The 25762-nt window shown below is 31.2% G+C and overlaps 2 protein-coding genes across 3 annotated transcripts; both read right to left on the bottom strand.

Annotated features, from left to right (window-relative positions):
* Positions 1–1156: 1156 nt before the first annotated feature.
* On the bottom strand, positions 1157–5124 carry LOC105140017 (putative UDP-sugar transporter DDB_G0278631). 2 transcript variants are annotated; one of them, XM_011046672.1, is made up of 9 exons: positions 4833–5124; positions 4636–4739; positions 4381–4486; positions 3888–4133; positions 3373–3483; positions 3119–3277; positions 1891–2034; positions 1514–1671; positions 1157–1482 (listed from the first exon to the last, which is right to left on the bottom strand). In XM_011046672.1, exons 2-9 carry the CDS (start codon positions 4674–4676, stop codon positions 1479–1481), a joined length of 969 nt encoding a protein of 322 aa, XP_011044974.1. In that variant the 5' UTR covers positions 4677–4739; positions 4833–5124; the 3' UTR covers positions 1157–1478. The 2 variants fall into 2 exon arrangements, with proteins under 2 accessions (XP_011044974.1, XP_011044973.1); XM_011046671.1 differs by having other exon boundaries at positions 1157–1671; positions 4833–5123.
* A 1667-nt stretch (positions 5125–6791) lies between these two features.
* Positions 6792–14526, bottom strand: LOC105140016 (ubiquitin carboxyl-terminal hydrolase 18-like). Its single transcript, XM_011046670.1, has 11 exons — positions 13877–14526; positions 12028–12226; positions 11840–11928; positions 11603–11688; positions 11340–11502; positions 10972–11095; positions 10020–10177; positions 8960–9044; positions 8595–8807; positions 8255–8316; positions 6792–7822 (listed from the first exon to the last, which is right to left on the bottom strand). Exons 1-11 carry the CDS (start codon positions 14152–14154, stop codon positions 7102–7104), a joined length of 2178 nt encoding a protein of 725 aa, XP_011044972.1. The 5' UTR covers positions 14155–14526; the 3' UTR covers positions 6792–7101.
* Between the last annotated feature and the right edge of the window lie 11236 nt (positions 14527–25762).

Genomic DNA, 25762 nt, shown 5'->3' with positions numbered 1-25762 from the left:
TCCTTTTTCTTCAGTAGTTTGGGGACGGTGGATTTTAAGCTTGAGCTAATGAACGCTAAATCCCTAAAATGTTGTCAGAGTAATTCGTTTTTCAAGTTGAAAAAGAAGTCGAAGAGGGACTCATAAAGAAACGATGGAAAATGTGTACTAATAGCAGAACATGTTCAAGTATGATTCTTGAAACCATGTTCGGTTGCTATTCAATGTTGTGTAACCTCCAACAACAGAAGGTCCCCTTCTTGCTGAACCATCCATGGATGCCACCAGTTATCACCAAGCTATGACCAGCTTTCATTACGCGGAAGAGTAATGGCAAAACCATAATTGTCCCTGGGCCGCGTATGGGCATTGTATGTCCCACCCGCATTCCATTGCTATATTTTTCTACGCCTCACGAAACGGTGATGAATATCTAATCTACAGAAAAAAGGAAAAGAACGAACGACTTTTTCGAACTTTGAAATGATTGCTCAAGCTCCCAGGGTCATGTTACAATGTAATGATTCCTCATGAATCTCTAATGCAGATGTGAATGACATTATTTTGATTAGATTAAGGATATTGCGACCAATTGTGCAGTTAGCTGCAATAAAAACAATACTATTGTATGTTTTTGAAAGTATTATTTTGATGTTTTTACAGGCATTATACTTTTTAGCATGACCAATCATGTGGTTGAAAGAAATGAAAACACTCGAGACTTCAAAATTAATCATCTATGAAGGAGACAGTTGAGAGAGTTGAGACAAGGAGCAATGGATCAAGTCAGAGAAAATTGGCATGAACTACGATTTACACTTGATTGGACGCATGAGAAGATGTTTTCTTAAACTGGGGTGGATTCCTTTTGCCTATGGCAGCAAATAAAGTCTCACTCTCTGTCATCATTATTCACCTGAATTTACCATTTATTGTGTGCCATTCTAAGGGGGTAAGAGCGGAGACCATTCACCTGATTACACTTGATTGGACCGATGAGAAGATGTTGAGGAACTCAGGAGTCTCAGTTTAACTTCAGGATTTGCATTATCATAATGAATTGTCTCCAGACAATCACAGAAGTAGATTAGGTCAAATCATTTTCGCCGACTCCACACAAGAACCATCCATGGCAACTGAGAATCACACACATAATGCCATCACAGAGTAGAAAGTTAATGAGCTAAGAGAAGCTTTTCATTTCACAGAATTACAATGCTTTGAACAACACCCTGTGGCTAGAATATCAATTTCAAGCACAAAAATCCAATCTAAATCAGCCAACAGCATCAACCATTTTGATCATGACATTTTCTGACTGAAATCAAGAGCCTGTAGCAAGGATATGCTATAGAATTGAATATTCTTTAACAACATAAAAATATCGCTATACTTCCTTTTTCACCCGTTTTGGTTGTTACTATGAGATCATTGTGAATGATTACAGTGTTGGGAAAATGACAAAAATCAGACAAGGAACTGCCTGAAGCAGCAATTCATCACTGTTGGAGATCCTCAAAAGCAGACCTATTTGCGATGTGCCTCTACATCTAACACTTGCTTTGGAGGTTTGCTCATCTTCTGCTGGTATTTGGCATATGAGTACCACACGCCACCAGCTGTGTTGATAACCAATCCAGTCACATTCAAAGCATGGACTTCCACGCCACCCAGTATGACAAAACCAAGGGTCTGAGCAGCAAAGGAAAAGGAAACTTTATGCACTTCTACATTTTATTAAAATGTAACTAGTGATGCAGGTTCAGTTCAATTATTGAGAAGCTAGGAAAAGAAAAGGGTAATGGAAAAAACCAAAACAAATTGGTTTAATTGTTAAAATTTCAAGTTTTTTCATTTCTTCTTGTAGGTTCTCTACAAAAGACAAAAGCAATAAGGGTTACATGCACATACCGTGGACCCAACACCTTTGAGTACTCCCACGATGGTTGTTGTTAGAGCTGAGTTGACTATGGTACATAGGAACATGGTGAAGTTGAGAACTATGCCCATTACTAAAGAAATAACAAGGATCACCAAAAATGAAAAAGAATTACTCTGCAATAAAAAACAGATTTCAAGTTAGAAACCCATTCTAAATAAACTGCACATGAGCACAAAATGCTGCACTTCATAGAGGAAAAAGGAAATTTGAACTGTCACTGCACTTTATAGATGTTTTGATTGCCATTCAATTTGTTTCACAGCAAATTAGATGATCAGGTTAGAAAGATTTACCAAGACACATACCATATCAAGAGGCAAAACAATATTTCAGACTTAAGAAAAGGCAACGCATGGGGAAGCCTAGAGTTTCATGGAAACACTAGATGATGGAACCTTGAAGCACGATAAAAATCTAATGATTGAATAGGGCATGATGCACCAGGTAATAATGCCATAACTTTCAAAGGGCTTAAACTGAGATGGGAATATAAATGGGATATGATAAATAATAACTTTGGTACTTAAATTTAGCACAAGTCAGACTTGGTATTCACAAGACATGATGAATACCCTTACACTTGCACTGCTCTCGTAAGAAAATGAGTTCTTAGATATTAAAAATGTTATCCAGATCATTCTGAAATGACCAAGTTTTATGCTGTCCTGATTTCAGTAATCAGGCTAACCCTGAAGGCATCAATCAACAGTCCCAAATTGAAAAATATGAAATACAGGACTCTAATTGAATGTGACTTAAAACTATTTAATCCTTTTCAGTGGGGATACCATCTGCAAGAACAATAATTGAAACTTACATAACTAACTGCTCTCTGAAACATGTTTGACCAATGATGTTGTACAATTGACATGAAAAACTGATGTGTTAAGTGGAACGCAGAATTTTCCAGGTTATGTATAATCCCCTATGCAAAATATATTAGACTGGAATTTGATGATGTTAACTCCCTGACAGAAAAACCCAAACTCTCATATAAAACTTCGAAATATTAAAGGTTTTGAGCATCAATTATTAGATCAAAGTTCCAATTGTAAACAATCAGGATAAGAGCATATGCAATTACACAAGAATAGCACGCTATCATGCTGAGAATAGGCTTCAGAACATCAGCAGCATGCCATATTTTCCTAACACAATCAACAACTGAGTCTAAATAAGAGGGGTTAAGATTCTAACCTTCGCAAACAATAATGCTAGAGAGTTTGGAAATTCTCCTGTTGTTATGATGAGAAATATCAAGAATGGAAGAGAAAGAAAACTGTTATAGAACATTATCTCAATAGAAGAGAGGCCATCCTCTGCACCAGATCTTTCAACTAACACAAGGTACATTGTCTGCAGTTCCAAAGCACAATTGCTATTAATTATGAGAAGGAACCATCGTGCTTCATTATTCACATCCCTGAGCAATTAAGGAATTAATAGCAAACCTGAAAGAAAACAGAAGTAAGGGCCATGCCGTATCCCAAAAGGTCAAATGAAAAATCTCCAAGTGCTGCTATAATAACTCCAGCAGCAATTAATAGCACAGAAAGAGTAACCTGAAACATGTAAATGTGTCAACAATTTGAAGGAACTTCCCATATCCAAGATCACTAGTCACAACGACAAGGATTCAGGGGGTTGATGACTACATTGCGTGTATATAACATAACAATTGATCTTTCAGCAACAGATATCTGCTAGTTGAACAGCAAGCTTCTTTTTCATTTATAAAATTAAAAAATCAACACAGGCGATACTATCTGAATTGGAGCCAGAAATGTGAATTATGGATCATTCTGTCAATATCATTAAATATAATCATCCGACTAAGAACAAATTAAAACAAAAGCATATAAATAAAACGACTGGCAAAACAGAGTCCCATGTATATCTAAATACATTACAAAAGAACACAGTAACTATATAAGTGCAACGTGATTTAATAAGCAGCAGCACAAACCTGTGTTGTAGGCTTTCCCTTTCCTGAAGAAAATCCAGCTATAAGTACCGCAAGTGGTGTGAGTCTCTTTATTGCAATATACATAGGAATATTAACTCCTTTCAAGCTAGCCAAAGCAAATGCCACATTAGCATTGTAGAATAGTGAAACAGGGAGAAGTATTTTAGCTGTTTGCATATCTACACCCTTTGCTCTCGTATACCCCATTTGCCTACCAACATGTATAAGCAATGCTGTCGCCAATTGCTAATCCAACCAACCAACCAATTGCAGCATCCATTATCAGTAATCATAATCACCGAAAACACACATTAGAACAGCAGCAGCAGCAGCAGCAACAACAACAACAAAAAGCCTAAAAATCTTCAGTACTCATCATCATGTGGATACCACAAATATCCACGATACAACATTAGCACTGATATTTCTTTTCTTTTCCAAATAACAATACAATAAACAAAAGGGTTTATTACGATTTTGAAAAGTTCAATACCTGCAGAGTGAGAAGGGTCATTGAGTGACCATATTGCATCAAAATGTCCTTATTGATAAAAACCATAGCCATTGAAGCAATCCCATATGATACAGCCGCAACCAAACTACATCCATTCATTCACACACAATCATCACTAACATGAATTCAAACAAATCAATCAGATAACAAAATGTGATTTAAGGATTACATGCATTAATTAATGGGCTTCGAATTAAGAACTCAATAATACAATAATAATAATAAAAAAAAAACCTCTTATAAGGACTTGCTTCTGCTTCACTGCGATTCTCCATTGCTGTCAATCGAACCAAACAAATCCCAGAATTTTATAAAAAATAACAGAGAAAAAAAAAACCCTGCAAAATAGTCAAACAAAAACATCAAATTAGAGAAGCACACATAAAAAGAAAACATAAAAGGAATCTGGGACATCATTAAAAAACAACCACCTTGGTAAAAACAATTTTTTTTACATCATAGTAACAAAAAAAAAATCTTTTTTCTTGGATCAAGTGAAAGAGATTTTGGTGAGTGGTTTTGCTGGAGTGGAAAAGCCGTTAAAAAATAATGGAGGGTTTGGAAAGAGAGAGATGTGAAGTAAGGGATTTGTTGATAAAATAATATGTCAAGGAAAGGGATAGACAAACAGCTGGCACCACCCACGGGAGAAATCGCCACCAGATGAGGCATGATTTTGCTTTGTCGCTGGTTCCAACCGTTCTTCCACTCTTATGACTCTCATCATTTTCAAGATAAACGGTCTAAAATGGCAACCACCACCTAATCACATCATTATTGGATCCACTCTAATAAATAACCCACCATTACTATAATTATTATGTAATGTTGGTTTTCTATTGTGTTTAAAGTATGCTGTTTTGTTTTATAATTTTAATGTATAAATATTAAAAATAAAAAATTTATTTTACATAATTTTTAAGTAAAAAGTTTTTAAAAAAATATTGTCACCATAAAACAAGATAATATAAGTTTGTTATTATGATAATTTTTATGATTGTGATTTATTTTAAAAAATATTTTTATTTATAATTAAAAAATATATTTAGCTAAAATTAATATACAAAAAATAGGTTTCATAACTAAAAACACAACTTATTGTACTTTTTATAAAATTAATATTTAAAATAAAATTATATGAAATCTAGTAAAAAAAACATTGGTAAAATGAATTTTTTCTAAATAAAAAAATATAAACTATCATAATATCATAATATCAAATACATTCTTGGTTTATATTTAATGTTATAATAGTTTTTATTATTATAATTTAAAAAAAATTATAAATTACTTTTTTAAACATAAGTTTTTATTATAATTTAAAATGAAAAGCAGATTTAAGTAATAAAAATCAAATAAATTTTAAAATTTTAGTCAACTTAAAAGTATTTTTAACCGTACCCTATTGCAATGTCAAGAAGAGACTTGGCATGTTAGGACCAGTTTTCAAAGCTACTTCTCATACTTAGTGGGGTGTTCCGGACAGTAGTGATAATATTTTTTCATTTTAAAATATTTAAAAAAAAATTATGTTTAATATAAAAAATTAAAATGATTTAAAAGCATCAAAAATTAATTTAAAATAAAAAAATTCAAAATTTTATAAAACTTTAGTTGTACTGCTGTCCAAACAATACAACTAAAATGATTTCTTATAAAAACATGGTAACTTTGAATATAGATGCTGTGTATAAAATGGATGGGAAAATTAGTTACGTCTCATGTTTAAAAACATGATCAAAATATTAATTATAGTTTTTTTATTTTAAATTCAATAAATAAAGAAATTAAATTCATGAATTTAGAAAAAATATTATATTATTAGCTTTATTTTATTTTATTCTCTATGTCTAGTGACAAGGGAGAGAAAAAATGAAGTGATACAGAAAATATGTCAATAAATATTTTTAAAAAAGTAGTTTTAACATTAGTTTTTTATTTATGTAATAAAATTTAATTCTTAACATTTAAAGTAATTTCTAATATAAAATTTTAATAAAATCTCTAAATCAAATTTAATCAGAGGCTTGAAGTTAAAAATCTCGAAATTACAATTTTTGGCGGTAAAATGGTTAAATGTTGGCCCGAGCTTAGGCCCCAACAATTTTTGGCGGTAAAATGGTTGAATGTTGGCCTGAGCTTAGGGCCCCAGTTTGGCCAACGGTTTCTATAGCCACACGTAAGTCAAACCAGCCCTATCATCCTAGGCAGTTCCAGTTCAATTATGCATATCAGTCATCATTCAATCCGGAAGGCCCTTTTAACTTGTTCTTGACACACCAACAAAAAAAAAATGGATTCCTGGAGCAGAAAGTTGTAAATTCTTCATTAATCAACCTGTTAACTTGTTCTTGACACACAAAAAAAAAGAAAAACAAAGAGATTCCTGAAGCAGAAAGTTAAACAGTAAATTCTTGATTAATCAACCTGTCATTTGCTCACCTTGGACCAGACTTTCTTAGCAACTTACATGGTAGACTATAAACAAGTTCCTGCTCATGATGTAATGGCATCCTCCTATTCTGTCTCTTGGATGAAGGCAAATCTCCCCATCTAGAACTGTTACAAATGGAATCCGAGATTTCTGCAAATAATGAAACCCCAGATGAAAAATGCCCAACACAAATTTTCCTTCTATGATTGGGATCGTTTAAAAAATATAAACAATTGATTAGGGATTTTGATGATGCTTCATTGTCATCAACAACTATCTACTGTTTCTGCTCTTTTAGCTCCATTTGTATCCTCGCCATCCGAATCATGGAAAGGTGGCTGACGTTTCAAACTATTAGGTTTTGTTGAAATCTCTTCGCTCGAGAACGAATGAATACTGCCATTTACTTTGATATCCTTTGCAACAGCAGAATATGATTCGTACATAACTGTATCTGAATGGTCCAACGAATGCTCTATCACAACAGCTTCTGAAGCAAGTGCAGTTGAGGAATCCTTCTTTAAGTCAGAAACCCCCACTGGAATCAAGTAACTGGAGCTGGAATCAATTCCATTCATATCCTCTGGAACTTCATGAATAATCCCAGAACTCAAAACAACTGGTATGTCCCTAGGATCCTCCTCCATAGCAGATGAAGATAACTCAGAATTATGATTAACCCCTGAATCTTCTGGGTCTTTCATGTCAGCTTTAGATGGTGACTCATTTTCACAGGATGAAACACCATTTGAAACTGCTGTGCTTGACTCAAAATTTACCACAGCATCCTCATGACATGCACTTCCAAATTCAGAATTGCTACTTTCAGAAGCGGGTGCTAGGAACCCAGAACTTGTGGCATCCGTTGACTCCGTTGGTGAAAGGTGTCCAGCTGGTTTCTCTGTGCAGGAGTCTAATTCTACTTTCACGATTGATTGCTCCTTTGAGGGCTCAATGGTTCTGAGACATGATGGTCGAACAGAAACCCTGCCCAACATCAAGCAAATATAGTCTTTAGAGGACAACAAGAAAGCATTTACAGATAAAAACAGTACTGCATTTGAACATAAGATGCTTGAATGCCCCAATTCAGATCAACAGATCGCAGAATCATTCTGCTGTACAATTCTTCCATCACAAATGTCATGAAGCTTAAATAAATGTTTCCAACAAGGAAACAAAAAATTTCAACATTCCTTTAACATAAATTAAGAATTAGAATCCGCCTTTTACGCTTGTATTTTCCTGAAGTTCTAATACCATCAAGTTTTGATGCCATGGTTTTAAAATAGACGCATGGCTATGAACTCTGGATTATCTACTTTGCCAACAACTGGGTTATAGCAAGCTAAATACTATATATAAGCAAAGCAAATGTGGCAGCAGCCATAAATAACCATCAGGCATTAAACTGTATACCTGCTGTATAAAAGCATATAGGCTCCCTGAGAAAGCACCTCATCCAATTCAACACTAGAAACCTGAGAAAAGCCAAAACCACAGTTAGAGGAAAACAAGTCCAAGCAGATCGCAACATCTTAACTGTCTTGCTTTGCTGTAATAATGATGGCATAGCAATATTATAAAGCAGGAAATCATTTCTTACACTAGACTTAAATAAACAAGCAAGAAAGTTTCACATTATGATTTTAAAAAGAATAGGCTGCCAATCCTCACAAGTTACGGTTAATAGATCAATTTAGAAGAGCATAAAGCATGTGCCTGCACACTCACACACACAGAGTGTGTGAGTATATACCTTAGAGTCATCAATTCTGTGCCAGTTTCCACGGAAATCCTTGGTGTAGCAGATGTAATGACCAAAAAATGATGCATTTAGCATGTCAACATGGACAACAACTGCATAAAGCTTGTAAACATCTGCACCATCTCCCTTTTCACTCATGTAGGGGCTCAGATCTAAAGTCTCAGGAAAAGTTACCCTTTTGTTAAGTTTACCAAACCTTCCACTCTGCAAAGGTATGTCCACATACAATTTCAGAATATATAAAAAAACTCTAGAACTAGAATATCACAAACTTGATGAATTTTCATAGAAAAGGTAGTTTAGATTCAGAAAGGTAATGGAGATATCTGTAACCATAGAATGTATACAAATCTGACCTGGAATCTCTTTAACGCAATTGTAAGAACATTCGGAGCTCGTTGAATGGTAAGACGCTTCCATGCCTTGACATAGTCATTGCACCTATAATCAGTATAAAATTGTACCTTAATCAAAGCAGATGCACACGGCAAAAGATATTAAGTGCAGACTTGTGATCCATTTCACTGCTATCCTTGTTCTATTAAATTCTGCTGGGCTCCAACTATATTGGAAAATTTGCATGAAAAAAGGAAAGATTCCATGACAAGACATAATTCACTTTCAATTATTAAACCATCAAGACTTCATGCCAAACTATCTGGAGTTGGATTATTAAACCTTAACAAATCATCCTTTCATTCTGTCTGATCTAGGGCCATATTTGAGCAGATATTTAGAGACCACATCCTTGCAACTAAGAAGTCATTTTCATTCTACACATCTACAGAAACCATATTTGGCCACGGTGAGTGGATTACATTGAACATTTAGTGAGGCAATTGTAATGTCTGTGTTAATTGTGCCAGAGCAGAAATGAAGATCAATTAACCAATAAGCACATTTTTTCCCTTCTTTAAGAGAATATTTATAATACCAAACCAAAGAATGACTAGGAAGAAAAATAACACACTACTTGACTGAATTCAGCATCTACCATCTAGCTGCCTATCTTTTCTCAAAATGCAAGGGAAGAAACATTTGCTGAAACCAACAAACCCCATCACCATCCAGGGAACTCCTCAAGACTCACATCCCACACAGGCTGGAGCAAGATAGATGCACATGCTTCTTCCATGCAGTCTAAGCCATACCAAAATTCATATTTCAATTGCAGCCACCTCCATCAAATTTCATCACAATTTAAAATTACTAGTAGAGTTATAACAAGGGTGGAAGAATCCAAGAGGACAGAACTCCTAGTCAGTCACTTAAAAGAAAGATGCCAAATAAAAAAATAGAAAATAAATAAATAAAGATCGTGTGCAGAATGAAACAAACATGGTGAAGAAATGCAAACGATAAAGTAAATGATTTAAGCTTTTGGGATTCAGAAATCACAGGATTAAGCAGCCATACCCATCACATTTGTACATATTTTCTCCATCGAGCCCTTCTTTGTCTGTGAATTGATTGAGGCATTCCTCCAAGGATTCAGCATCACCATGAATCTCAACAGTTAAATCCATCATGTTCTCAAACTGATTTGAAATCTTTTTGCACTTTGTACATGTCACCTAAAGAAGACGAAGCATGTTAGGACAGCATCCCAATCTAAAGATAGGACTAGTCCAATCATTTTAGAAAGTTTCAATAAAAGAAAGCCATATTTGCATATATGCCAGAACAACAAGGAATGATTTATCACATTGCTAAACAATCTTCCTCATGCTAGACAATTCTAAGTGAGAAGCCTGCTAACAAGAATAAAAACAGTATATGCATTTACTAGAATAGTGTCAGAAGTTTTCTAAAAGACATTTCGAACAAAGAAAAGGATCAAAGTGCCTGATAGTTTTCCCACATCCTCTGGATTTATTTCTATCTGCTGTACATGGGAAACCTCATCGAGGGCATTGGTATTTCTGCTCTGTTAAGTCTTTCAGATGCAAAACTTCTTTTATTTTCTTCATTTTAAATAAGTAGAAGAAGGAGTGATCGAGATAAGCAAACATTTCTAAGCCACTTCTAAATTGGCATTTAGCTTTTCTCCTTGCATGTGATTCCTGTATAAAACAGGGGCAGAAAAGTGAATGCCATTTTTTGTTTCATGTCAACCAGCACCAGATATCAGACTTCTAGAGAACAGCTCAGTTCAAGGGTCCATCAACTTCAATATATATATATATATATATATATATATATATATTTATTTATTTTACAATCTGTAATGATTAATGACAGAAAAGGATGACAAGCTCTGGATAATGTCATGACAGTGGAATTCAATACAGTATATACAAGCTGAAGAAAAGGAGTTTTCACAAACAAGAACAAAATCAAACAGCTTCAGTATAACAGGATGCATGACCTGAGATTGGAGGCGACCCCCAAATATGTGTTGAATTATTGTAGTCTCTTGAGAGGCAGGTTCGACAGCTTTTTCTCCACCAAATTCATCAAGGCAAACGGATTGCATTGTATCAATAGCAACCCTGCAGAAAAGACAGAAAAAAGCTTACAATATTGAACCGGGCATAGCATCAAACACAACCACAACTTATTCTCCAGTCAATCACTTTCTTCAACTTATCCGTCCCTGTTATTATATTTGGAGTGTGACTGTGTTTTGGGGTGGGGGGTATTTATCTAAGAAAAGAACATGGGTAGAAAATATGCAAACCAGATGAAACATGGGTAGAAAATATGTAAGCGAGTTGGCAGGCCAGTAAACAGAACCTCATGAACTCATGAGCATCCTCCTGTCTTCCATAGCCAAGATTACCACCAATATTGCGTAACCGAGACAGAATATTCATCGGTGAAAAAGGAAGTGCATTTTGGCTAGCTCTTTCAACATGGGACTGAAATTCACAAAGAAAACACCAATCATTATGTCTACCTGCAAAGCAAAGATGAAAAATTGTGAGGGAAGAATTGTCCAAACCAGCCCCAGAAAGGAGGACAAAGGGGCCATATATAATTACAATTTCTGAACTTACATTCTCTTTGATGACCTTTCTCCAACAAGTAGGCAACAAGTGGCCTAGTGTAAGTGAGACATTGCAGAACCACATTGGCAAAGCAACTGTGCAGCAAAAGAAAAGGAAAATTGAATAAAAAAGAATATGTGCCCAGGTGAAAAATATAACACAACTAACAAATGTTTACGTCTGTGCCCATGCATAGTTTTTGCTCAAATGAACAAATAAAGGGGTGTGAGGATCACAAACACATACCTGTTTCCACAATTTAAGAGCCCGCAGGGAGGGAATCTGGGTTTGTCTGAGTTGTAAAGTTTGATGAATTCATCATACGGGAAAAGAACCTTGAATAGAAGTGCATGTTAATGTTTTCACATTGCAGAACAAGAATTCACTAAATAATCTAAATAAACAACTAAATGAAAAAAGGTTAAAACATATACCTTTCCTGGCTTCTTTATAGGCTTAGAGTTAGAACCTCCACTGGCAGGAACAAGTGCAATGCTAGAAAACCTTTTGCTCCCACCACCTGAAGGTTGACAACCAAAGTTTGATTTTGCCGTTTGTGATGAGTTTGCTTTGAAATCCTTGCATTTTAACTTATGGCCTGCTTTCCAGTGTGCTTCTTGGCATCCCTGTGAGCTGGGGCAAAGGCAAAAAGAAGAGTTGTATAATTTATGATGCTGAAAAAAGAAAGAAATATGCACCTAAAACCCACATATTAAACTTAAATCTCACTGAAAAGGATAGGCAAACCAAAAAAAAAACAAATTAATGCATCAAAAATAAAAACTTAAAAAAAGACCTAAAAATCCTAGATGTATAAGGCAGTACAAAAACACATGACCAATTATGAGGAAAGATAAAAACACAAAACAGGTAATTAAACCTTCATCGTCGAATCATTAAAAAGAAATAGATTATTATATCATAAACTACTATTTATACTTCCAATGCTGTCTCCAATCGCTAGAAATATTATCTTCTTGAAATAAATCATCTATGAGCAGCTAGCAGCAGTCCATCAATTACCCTAAAATCGCTAATTAAGATTGCAAACCAATTACATCATAAATGGTTAAGGCACAAAACCAAAGAACAGGATGAACCCAGCAGTTTCTAAGCATAAGAAACCACCTTAAACACAACATAACACATTTTTAACCAAACCATAAAACCTCCACCCTCTCCCCACAGATTTAAAAAAAAAAACACCAACAACACTCATAATACAATTAATTACTTACAAATCACCAATTAAGCTGTTAAATCAAAAACCATAAATGAATAAGCTCACAAAACCAAAAGAACTACACAAATGCAAAATTCCCAAATTCAAAAACCATCTTCAAAACAAAAAGATTGCATTTCTACCAACAAACCATCTAGCACAAGCTAGATCATTACTCTCTAATAACTTATTAAGCTAAAACATGCATAATTAAGACAAACCGTCTAGCACAATGAAGTTCACTACTTGCCCTTCTGATCACTAATTAAGCTAAACCTATTCATTCAGCACACAAAAATCACAGTTTTATGAACCCCAAAAAAAATCACCTATAAGCTTTAGTAACCAATATTAACAAAGACTCCATTCATTCTAATACAATTAAATTACCCGACAATTACTAATTTAAGCACACATCCATTTAAGCCATACATAAATAACCTACAAAAACCAGCAGAACAAGAAAAACCCTGGTAATTTCCAGATGTAAGAGAGCACCTTCACCGCTATAAAAACTTAATCAATTCCAAATGCCCCTCCTATCACTAATTTGGCCACCAAAACAATAAAAGATATACAATTAACCAACAAAAACAAAAAAGCGATAGCATTTTTACCCCGAAAACAAGAACCCTCAAAAACCACCAAAAAAGAACCATAACTACAATTAAGCAACAACAAAACATTAAGAAACAAATCGAGCCATGCAGTTATTTACCCTTCAAATCACAGTTCTAGCTTCAAAACCCAAAAAACAACATAAACCCATTAATTCTCAAAATCATAAGAAACAAAACAAGATTGCTATTTGACCAAGACCCAGAAAACAAGAAACCTCAAAAACCCTTAAAAAACCTTAAAAAAGGAACCATAACTTCAATTAAGCAACAAGAAAACATAAAGAAGCTAATTGTGTACCACACAATTAATTACCCTACAAAACCAGTAAAACCATATAAAACCACCAAAATAACAACAAAAACCCATTATTTTCCAATATCAAAAGAATCCAAAACAGAAAACCCAACAATCAAGAGCCCAAAAAAATAGCAAATACTTACCAATATCTCACAGATTTGCAACGAGAACACTTTTTAGACCCCGAATTGCCACAATTAACACAACTAAGAGAATCCTCTTCAGCTTCCATTGCCTGGTTAACAATACTTGGATCAATAACAGTTTGGTTACTCTCAGCCGCTTCGAAATTGGCGTCGACTTCGAAATACTTCGACGCCGTGTTCTTAACGAGGTGTAACAAACCTAAACCTATTACGAAGACAGTGAAAATAAATTGTAGTAACCAATTCAGATCCACTGTTATTCCACCGACATGCATCTACACTTTCCTTTTTATTCTTATTCTTTTTCTCATGCATTAATCGATGAAATTTTTTTCTTTATGTTTTATTTTTTTACATGGAAATTGGGTATTTTGAGAGGAGAGAAAGGGTGTGTTTCCTTCTGTATTTGGAGTTTCGTGTTTTATTAGGGTTTTTTTAATTCCCTTTCGGTGTGAGGGATTTGGGGATTTTTTTTTTTTCTTTTGCATGGAAATAAGGGAGGTTGATTAGCAGGGTAGTTAATTATTTGCTAGTAATTAGCCTTCGGGTACGTTTGTTATCGCCTTACTTGTTACTAATTATCTTATATCGCGGCTAATCGTTGCGGTGTCAAATGGGTTATTAGTGTGTAATTAATATTGTTATAATTTGTAGAATTACAATTAAAAAAATAGCATAATTTACCTTAATTTCAAATATGCTTTTAAAATATGTTTAAAAAGATTGATTTATTAAAGCTATGTATTATGACTTATTTTTAAACAATATTTTAAGAGAATTTTTAGTGGGATTTGTGAAAAATTATGGTATGTTAATTAATTAAATATTTTAAATATACCACAAATCAAAATTCTTTACAATAAGAGTATTTTCATGCAATGTGTGCTAATATCATAGCACATAAACAATCATATTCTATTGAAATACAAGTTTGAAATACTAACAATTGAGATAATCTAGATTAGCATATTCTAAATAAATCCAAATCCAAAAACGATGAAAATGTATTTGTTGAGATTTTTTTTTTTTTTTTTTGGGAACTTGACAAAGATGAGTTACTTAGCTGGAACGAAAAGAAAGAAAGCACTGGTTTTTTCCCCTTTCTTCCCTTCTAAGCTATGCCTTTAGTCGAATGTCTTTTAACTATATGAAAGAAGTGACAAGTGAGGAAGGCTGCCTTTTATATATATATATATATATGTTTGATAATGGTGTGTAATCAAGTAAAAACCTCCTATTTTGTTTTTTTTTTAATTATTTTATTTAAAATGGTATTATTTTAATTTTTTTAAATAAATTAATCTAAAAGGATCTAGAATAATCAATCTAGTTAATAAATTCCAGATAAGATTTGATAAATATGAATAAATCAACACCGCTTGGTCAGGTTGGGGAATCAATCCGCGCTAGCCCTTTTACAAGTGATGCTTGCCTGGGATTGCTATGGCAGAAATGATGATTAGCTGAAATTGGTAACAGTGTGTGCGAGAGAAATGATGATTAGGTAGTTTTTGATGATGTAGTTTAACCACTCAATGAAAAAATATCAATTTGTAGTTTAGTGTGTCTGCGCCCCCGCGGGTGAAAAAATGAGAGAAAAGGAGAAGGGTCTATCGGTGTGGGCTATGCTAGAATCCAGATTAGAGTAAAAAAAAAAATTAAAAGTAAACTAATATATTTAAAAAAAATAGATTTTAACTATGAATTTAAAAACAACTACATATTAAATGAAATTTTTAATATATTATTAATATAAAAACATACTTGTTTATCTAGATTAATTTTAGATTGATAAATAAAACTTAAAAAAATAACCTTGAAAAACACAAACTAGAATATATCTTGTGTATTAAACAATTAAATTGATGTATTAGATAATTAGTTGATTTTTTAATTTAATTTAATTTATTCTCTTTATTTAATATATCTGGTGGCTTGATATTAAAAACTTAAATATTTGGTAACTGATAACAGGTAATAGCGTGTCTAATAAATCAAAGTGACGAGTAATTAGTACTTATAAAAAATATTTTTTAATGAATGTGAGGACTCCCTCATATTTTAGTTAATAATTTTATAAAGAAAAAAAATATAATAATATTTTAAAATGATATATTGTAAAAATATATATGTTGAAAATATTAAAAATAAAAAGATTATGAATATTTGACTTAAAGAATTCATAGTGCACTAATAACTTGATAGTCTTATTTTTTATTGAGAAGAATGTTTTTTTTTTTTATCTTTGTAATACTTTTAATTTTATTATACTTAAAATAATATAAATCACACCAATATAAAATACTAAAGAATTTATACGGCAACTTAAAAAAATGGTAAAAGAAAATAATATAAAATCTCTGAGGGTTTTTTTTAATTTACTTTTCATAGGCTTTTTGTACCGTTAAATTTAGATACAAGATCTTTGAATTCTTTAATTCCTTGCAAGTCATCCTACCTCTATATATAACGTCCTCCCACCCGAACATGGTGCTAGAAAACTGGAAGAAGCAAAGTATGGATCCGTCATTTGGTATGCTTCTCCTTGAACATTCATTCACTAACTTAGCTACAAAACCATACAAAATTACCAAAAAACAACAAAACCCCATTATTTTCCAACATCAAAAGAATCCAAAACAGAAAACCCAGCAATCAAAAACCTCCCAAAATGGAAATTCTTGCCAATATATCACAGATTTGCTACGAGAACACCTTTTAATCCCAAAACTGCCACAATTAACACAACGACAACAACCCTCTTCAGCTTCCATTGCCTGATTAACAATACATGGATCAGTAACAGTGTGGTACTCTCAGCCGCTTCCAAATTGGCGTCGACTTCGAAATACTTCGACGCGGTGTTCTTAACGAGGTGTAACGAACCTAAACCTATTACAAAGACAGTGAAAATAAAGTTGCAGTATCCAATTCAGATCCATTGTTATTCCACCGACATGCATCTACACTTTCCTTTTTATTCCTGTTGTTTTTTGCATGCATTAATATACTAGTCAAGATTTTTACCGTTTAGCTTTCGTATTTTTTCTTTAAAATAGATAAGCTGATAAATTAGTAGTTGTTGTTGTTTGTTTTATTAACTTAAATAGATTTTCTTTTCTAAAGCAAAAGTGTTGAATTTTTTTTTTAATCTTCATTTCATTTTTGTTTTTAAACCTGACAAAAATGAGTTTCTTAGCTGAAAAGAAAAGAAAGAAAATACTGAATATTTTCTATTCCCTTCTAGGCTTTGCTTCTAGTCGACTGTCTTCAACTTAGAAGTGCGAGGTCTGGTGCTAATGAGAGAAGCGACTAGCGTGAATGACTGCGTACTTGTGGAGGAGAGGGGCTTGCGTGGAAATAATCTCTGCTTGGTTAGGTAATAATCTGTTGAAGTGATTAAATCTAGGACAAACCAGTTAACCTTTTCAAATTATTGTCACTATGTCCTTATAAGAAAATGTTTTTTTGGTTGTGTCAATAGACAGTGATAGATCTCCATGCCCACCAAAAAAAGGGAAGAAATCGAAGAGTTTTGAGGAAAGAAATTGAGAAAAGACAAACAATATCATATTGGGCAAAGCTACAAACTGGTTGCTGGGCTTTATTTTTTTTTAAAGCATTTAGTTGATAGGCTTAGAAAGGTATCAGACCAAGAAGATTTTGGAATAGACATAACATGGGCTTAGCCATGTGAGCCATGACTAGTTTAGCTATATCCAGTAATGAAAGAACATGCATGCTTTCGTAATTACATCCCAACTCAAAACATGCAAATGGCTATCGTAACCCAAGTGAGAAAGTTGGATAGTTTTGAGTACTCAGTTAATGAATCATGTAAAAAGTCCGGCGCAGACTTGTTTGTAAATCAAGAGGAGAAATTTAAATAAATCTTGTCGAAATCGTTTAGTTTTTTATTGGTTCTTCGAGGACGGGGAATTTATTTAACACTTCAATAAGTTCATGGTTTTCACTGCGAAGAATTGGACTGTTGGTGAGTAGGTGCAGAAAGAAGGAGAAAAGGAACAGAAAAGGCTAGTAGCTACATAGATTTTAGGATTGTGAGATGCACAGAGATATGAAACTGTTTTTATCAGCAAGCAATTCTTTTGTTCGAAGCTCCTGGTTTTACCTAGTAAGAACCAAATCAAGCACGATATACTATCTAAAAACGAAAGTGACATGCAATTACTTAATTATCATGCTAGCTAGAAAAGAAACCCTAGCTATCGGAAAGCTAAGCAAGAAATCCCGGAGTGGTGTTGTCCACTACTCATTTATATTATGTGCCCTAAAATGCTAAACATAATGCTCGATCAAGAACCCTTCTAGCCCCCTGATGTTTTAATGGGTCCTCTATCATATCTTCTGATCATAGCTACGAAGAAAACTCTTTCGACATAGATGTAATGTTCTTTCCAGCAGAAAATTAGCTAGTTTTTTCGAAACCAGAAACTATAAACATGATTTACTAACCATTCATCAGCACTCTGCATTTATACAGGAAATGACATCTTAAGATTGATAGCATTAAATTATAATGTAATAAGAAATCTTAGATAGTTTTTAATTTTATTTTTTGTTATAACAGATCAAATTTTGTTTTCTTTATTTTGTTTTCTTTTTTTTCCTAAGTGTATATATATGTCACTAGCCATAGGTACAAACACCAAATTACAAGAAGAGAATACTGAGAAAAGCCATATCAAATCAACATGGATGTCCTACAAGGAGTGGAAATGTAGGGTTCATGTGGGTGGACATCTCTTTTGTCATGGAGTTGTCAAGATGACAAGATCATAATCTTTCATGGTATGGCGCTTCCGGGGTTCAAGGGATTTTCACACACTAATTTATATTGAATTATGTTTTGGCAACAACGTTGCAATTTGCAAACCATTTTTTATGATCCAAGTATACAAGTGGTAAATGAGGCAAGAACATCCATGCATGATTGATAAATGTACTTTCTTCTACTTCTTTTATTCCCATACTCTTTGGATTTACATATTATTTTCACTCCATGATTTGGCTATCCTCTGACTAAAGTAGCATTATAAACAATCTAAATAATAAATTAAAATTTTATTTGTTTTTATATTTTAAAAATATTTTTAAAAAATAAATAATTTTTTAAATTTTTTTATTTTAAATAAATTTTTTTATATTTTTAGATTGTTTTGATATATTGATGTTAAAAATAATTTTTTTAAAAAAATTATTTTGATATATTTTTAAATAAAAATACTTTAAAAATTAATTACACTATCAAATACCCTCTAAATTGAATGGAAATTAACTAGGTGGGTTAATCCATGACCCAATAAAGATTTTATTTAAATTTTTAATTTTTTTAAAACATGTTATTTTAACTTTTTTTTTAAAGAATTTTTAAAAATATTATTTTAGATTAATCTGGTGATCAAAATTATATTTAATATAACAAAAATGATAAAATAAAATCCCTATCGTTAAAATTGAGATCAATCATCACATAGATTATCTTACTATTAACTTGAATAAAGGGCATCCTCTTTTTGCAATGTTGTAAAGTTTGGTTTCATTTGCATAATAATGATGCATCACATGGTGTGTGATGGATGTATTCGATTATAAAGGTGGAGCTGCCCCATGGTAACATGAACACATCAGTCTTACTTTTTCTCTCTTAAATGGATACTTCGCCAGTGTTATTAATCTTGGATTGGCTTGATGGATTAGCTAAGAATTTCACTGATCCAGGAACTGGTTCAATTTTAATTTATTAAAAGACTGGTTACTATAATAATCTAGAAACCCGGTTGATCTGGTAGATTAATATGTAATCCAGGCGAAATCTAATGTTTTTTTTTTAAATATTAAATTTGAAATGTATTAGTATATATATTATATATTTTCAAGAAAAAAATTATATTTTTTCAATGTGAGATGAAAAACTTATTAGTTTAAATATTTCAACTTAAAATGATAACATAGTATCTTTTAATATAAAATTTGAAATTCATTAACATATATATCCTATATTCTTAAGAAAAAAGTTGTTTTTTTCAATGAAGTATTGAAAACTCATCAGTATATATATTTTATATTTTAAAAAAATTATTTTTTTCAATGTAGAATTTGAAATACATTAATATATATACTCTATATTCCCAAGAAAATTTTTTTCTTTTTTAATGTGTGATTTGTAACCCATTAGTATATATATTATATGTTCACAAGAAAAATATTATGTTTTTTCAATATTCGATAAGAATTTTTTTTTATTTAAATGCTTCAACTTAAAAACTTCACATAATATTTTTTTCATGTGGAATAAAAAACTTTTTAAATATTTTTTTAAACTTCATTATTTAATACATATAACTTATATTTACATTGATTTTTTTTATTTTTTCATATAAAATATTAAAACTTTAATTGTTTTTAATTTTTTCAAGTTGATCTAAGTCAACCCATGAAACCTGAGACCCGATCCCTTAGCCAGGTCAAACCCCGATTAGATTTGATAACTATTCTTCGGATGTTACCCCTCCATTGAATCTAAACCCACTTTATTTTTTTCTTTAAAGAAGGCCCATATTTTTTTATATAGGGCCCACTTAAACATTTTAAGAGTAAAATACTTTTAGATGCTACATTGTTTATTTAGGAGTGTGGTTATAATTATTTTTTAATGTGTTTTTTATATTAAAATATATTAAAATAATATTTTTTATTTTTAAAAAATTATTTTTATGATCAACATATTAAGACAATTTAAAATATATATAAAAATAATTTTTGCAAAAAAAATTACATTTTTCAGGAACACGCTGCAAATGTTCTCCAATCAGTATAGTTTAGGTTTTGCAATCATAATTTCATACTTTGGAAAAAGCTTCAAATCTTCTTTCTAAAGCTTTTGGTCTGAATATTAATTTTTTATGCTTTTAAATCATTTTGATGCAACATTTCAATACTACATTAAAAAATATAAAATATATTATTTTAATATATTTTTAAATAAAAATAACTTGAAAATACATCCGCACTATATTCTAACCTCGCGGTTAAGTAGCTAACAAAAGCCCAATGGAGAATCATTTCCTTTGTTTTCTTTCTTTCTTTGTGTTTTTTTCAACGCTTTCTCTCTTCTTTTTTTCCAAGCTTCCATATACATCATATTAGCTCGCAACAATTCTTTAAAAACTTAAAAGATAATAATAAAAAAGTACTCTTGTACTTTGATTTCAACATCAATATTAAAAAAACTAAACTACAAGGACCAAAGCAGAATACTGCCGAGTCTCTAGGAGATAAACTACAGCTTTTCAAATCCAAGGGATTCTTGCATTTTAGTATTGATTAAAAAAAGAAACAAATGTATGGAGTTCTTGCATCAGCGAGCACTTTGTCTATTATGATTGAGAGATAATGGTGGTGGGTCGGCTGTCCACAATAGCAATAATAATAAAAAATAAATACTTACTACAAGGAAGCATGTGGGTCAGCATCCCAACTCAAACACATCTGTACTGCCTCCTCGTGATGAATATTTCTTTAATTCCAGTCTTCATAATTTTATCTTTTTATTCACTGCACCAGCAAATTGATTGAAGACTCCAATCCCAGATGATGAACGCAAGCAAAAGTATAGTATTCGTTTGGACTTGCACACTAGCCCAGGCAGATGCGTCAGCTATGGTTAATTTTAGCACACCCAATTGACATTCGCCACACCAGGCACAGAATTACGAGGTCCAGCATGAGCCATGTCAGGACTCCCAAAACCCATGATGATCCATGCAATTACCCTTTGAGTGTTCCCGGATTTCTTTTTGATAATCAATGATTAGTGATTGTTGTTAATCCACTTTGCAACCCTTGCTCCTCGTATCTGTAATTTGCTGAGCAATGCATTTAGCTAGTAGCTAGTAGCTACCTGCAAAGGCTATTTCTTAAGTGGACTGTAGCATCAATATTAAACTGCTAGGGTTTCTGAAAATGGAACAGGGAACTATCCTATAGTTTAATGCTGTGCGCTGGGATCTTCCAAGCTATTAGGAAAGGAGTTTGGAACGGTCTTTTTTTTTATATATTTTTAAATTGTTTTCATGTACTAATAATAAAAATAATTTTCAAAATATATATAAAAAATATTATTTTAATATACTTCTAAATATTATTAACACCCTTAATTTACAAGGTCATGTTGAGAATCAATATCTTAATCAGTTTAGCATGATGCCGACCATGAAGAAGAAAAATCAAGAGGACATGTGTCTTATTCCTCCAACCCTAAATAGAATTATGGACATGTGATGGCAAAACATACAACTCTTGATTAATTATGCGAAATTAACCTCATTTTATGTGTGTGTGTGTGTGGGGGGGGGGGGTTTCTATACTAAACATGCATTAAAGTCAAAGTTATCAATACTCATTAAATTAAAGTTATACTTATTATTTAAATTTTAAATTTAAAAAATAATTATTAAACTCAGTCTAACAAAATAAATTAATACAAAAAAATATATAATCCAACACTTGAATGAAGCCAAGTTTTAAATTGAATTAAAAAAGATATTAATTTAATAAAACTTAATTGATTTATTTTTATATTTTAATGGTTTTGTTGACCCGATCAAATTAAATCTAAAAAGTTAATACTACTTTTTTTTTAAATAAGATAATATTATTTCAATAACATTATTAATTACAATTAACTTAATAGCCTAGAGATTTTTTTTTCAATCTCCAAACCAGATTTAATAAATATAGTTTAAACTTTGAATGCATTAGGTCATATAATTTATTGTATCTCCACATCACATCAACACCAGGCAAGAATACATGAAATGCCAGTGTGAACCTGTGGAAAAACTTCACAAACAAATCCAGAATTGCATGAAAGTGACACGTAGTTCTTCAAGGTCGGTAGGTATGAGAGCCAATCACATTGGTGTCGGTTTCTGTAGTTAATTATACCATTATGATTTAATTAGCAGCAGCTCTAAAAAATAAAATAATTATTGCCATATTTGATGAACACAGGGAAAGGGACTCACCACGTTTACCAAAATTTCTTTTTATAGTTTAACTAATCCATGTATTGAGGATGCTGTCTCAACCAATCATCTTTGATCTCTTTTATGTCTGATTAATTAATCTATCAGTGTCACTAATCTCACTTTCACCGTCCTTTCTTTATGATCATTAAAGGGGTTTAATTAATTTATTCCATAAAAAGGGGATTCAATTATTTAATAATCAGGTGGAGTTGCTTGCTAGCAACTCGATTAAAATATGCTTAAGCAAAGTGGTTTCTCTTAATTAATTCTATTTTATTTGAGATTTTAAATTAATCATTAAATTAACCATAGGGTAGGCGTAATAGCATCTCCAATTCAAAATGTTATTTTGAAAAGCTAAATTGATAAAATAATATTTTAAATAGTATAAATATAACTTATTTTACTATATCTATTTTAATGGAAAAAAACCATTTAAAAAGCCATTTATATTAGAGTAAAAAAAACAAGTATTTTATTATTTCTTAGTATGTTTAATGTTATTTTTTTTCACATGTTTACATTTAATTGATCTATTTTTTTAGTGGTCCCACTTTGTTAGTTTTGACTCTTTGAAAGGATATATAGAAATAGTATTTGTGAAAGAGAAAATACATTTTAGCATTTTGTTTGACTTCTATTTTGGAATGTGCAAAACAAATAAAGAAAAATCAAAATATTAATTTTTTATTTTTAATTATTCATTTACCTTTTCATTTAAGATGCTCTAAGTGGTTGACATTCATCCGTAATTTAACTCGATTAAAAATTCCTTTTGTGTTACAAGATTTTGAAGAACTAAAATCAAATCGTCTACTAGAATATGCTATTTATTAATATAAAATTTATCTTGAGTTCTAGCTTAGTGATAGTAATGTAAATTTTTATTTTATAATATTATTAAAAAATTATTTTAATCTAAAAATTTAAATGGTTAGGTGAAGTTTTAAGATATAATTTATATATATTATTTTTTTAATAAAATTTCTTAAATAAAAACTTATGTTTATTTTTTTAAAATAAATAAAAATAATAAAATTCAAACTCGTAATTATTTGACCATCAAAATTCTAATACTATATTTTAAAGAATCATGTCAACCTAAATATTTAAATTATAAACTAGATTTTAAAATATAATTTATATTATTCTTAAATAATTATTATTAATTATCCTGGATTTAAATTTTATTACATGAAAGTAATTTTTCATGAATAAATAGCCTATTCAAATCGTGAATTAAGATTTTATATTCATAAATATATATATTCTTAGGAGTAAAAATCAGCACCATGTTATTCATATTTTCTCTGACGGAAATTCTAATTTCAAATGAATACTTAACGTACGCATGATTCCATGCTTTGGATGGCAACAAATTGTTCTGTGTCAATTGCGTATTTTAGAGTTCAAATAAGAGAACACAGATAGCTATAAATTAAAATATTGTCTTTTTGAAGACCAAAAAGGCTGATCCCTTGCTGTGTCCTTCCAATCATCATTCCCTCTTTTATTTATTTTGTCCTTATTTGGACTATGATTTAGAGTGCCATACGATTTGGGAAATGTGGGAATTAATAATAATAACGAGAAGAAAATTGTTTAATTAATGGAATATCAAAATAAATCATAATAAAAAATCAATGGAATATCACAGCAGACTCAATCTGCATGGATTACTTGGGAAAATAACTTGTATTAGAGTACTGCACACTCGAGAGGATTAATTAGATAATGAAAATAATTATCAATAAACCCTATACTAAAATATATGAGAGTTTTACTTATTTTTTTTTTATGAACCAAGTATATTGATATTTATTGTTTTACTTGAACCTATAATTTAAGATAAATCGAATACTATGGAGAATCAATCATGCCAATCCCTTTAAATCAACTAAGTCACATGTGTTATTAAATGCATTCCATGTAGTTTATAATCATTAGGTAACCTTGTTATAATGTGGGTTTATTTTTTTAATATAAAAATATATAAAAAACTAAGACTCAAGAGCTTCTGGTAAAGCTGGATTTAAAAACTTCTTATCTGATTACAATATCTAATCTAAAAATAATATTTATAATATAAATAATAATATTAAATTTATCTTATCTAGATTTAAGTGGTTTTAGCTGTAATATCAAATTTAAAAAGTATTGGATGTGAGATTGACTATAAAACAGTATTATAAAAACGCGATAATTAAAGAAAAAAAATTTAATATTAAAAAATAAAATTAAACAAAAAAGATTAATTCGAAGAAAAAGCAAAGCGAAGCGCTATTCTAATGAATAGTGTTTTGGGATAATGGGTACAATAAAACTCATTCATAATATTAGGATAATCTAATAAAAACTAAATAAAATAAATCATAAATTTTAATTTTCAATCAAATTAATATTAAAAAAAGAAGTTGAAAGAAAAAAACTAACTAAAAAATCCCGAGTCAACTTTTCAAATCAAATTAACCCATTAAATCTAGAATCCGTGTTACAAGAATATTATAAATAAATAAATAAAATTTAATATTAAAAAAATAAATTAAAAAAATAATTAATTAAGAAAAAACTTATAATTAAAACTTATTTATTTTTTTACTATAGATTTGCACAATAAAAAAAAAATTACATAGTAAAATCTACAGTGAAAGGCGGCTGATTTCTATTAGTTGTAATTAATTAATAGAGCAATAATTTTTTCTTTTCTTATTTCTGGCAGTATGTATTTTTTTCTTTTAAATATTTTGGCCTTTACTAATAATGAGGATCACTAAATAGGGAATTGCTATACATGCAAAGCCCAAATGCCAGAGAAAAGGTGACAAGGAAA

The sequence above is a fragment of the Populus euphratica genome, unplaced genomic scaffold, assembly GCF_000495115.2.
Source record: "Populus euphratica unplaced genomic scaffold, PopEup_1.0 scaffold100.1, whole genome shotgun sequence".
Taxonomy (NCBI): Eukaryota; Viridiplantae; Streptophyta; class Magnoliopsida; order Malpighiales; family Salicaceae; genus Populus; species Populus euphratica.
This window is presented reverse-complemented; position numbering and strand designations above follow the sequence as displayed.

What these genes read in the sequence shown, in the direction of transcription:
- LOC105140017 (XM_011046671.1), bottom strand. Translation starts at nt 4,676, where the DNA reads ATGGAGAATCGCAGTGAAGCAGAAGCAAGTCCTTATAAGAG. An exon ending in GAAGCAAGTCCTTATAAGAG is followed by an intron (nt 4,487 to 4,635) that starts GTTTTTTTTTTA and finishes GAATGGATGTAG; the next exon opens with TTTGGTTGCGGCTGTATCAT. An exon ending in TTACTTCTGTTTTCTTTCAG is followed by an intron (nt 3,278 to 3,372) that starts GTTTGCTATTAA and finishes TTGGAACTGCAG; the next exon opens with ACAATGTACCTTGTGTTAGT.
- LOC105140016 (XM_011046670.1), bottom strand. Translation starts at nt 14,154, where the DNA reads ATGCATGTCGGTGGAATAACAGTGGATCTGAATTGGTTACTACAATTT. An exon ending in TTGCGTTAAAGAGATTCCAG is followed by an intron (nt 8,808 to 8,959) that starts GTCAGATTTGTA and finishes ATACCTTTGCAG; the next exon opens with AGTGGAAGGTTTGGTAAACT. An exon ending in TATATGCTTTTATACAGCAG is followed by an intron (nt 7,823 to 8,254) that starts GTATACAGTTTA and finishes GATGTTGGGCAG; the next exon opens with GGTTTCTGTTCGACCATCAT.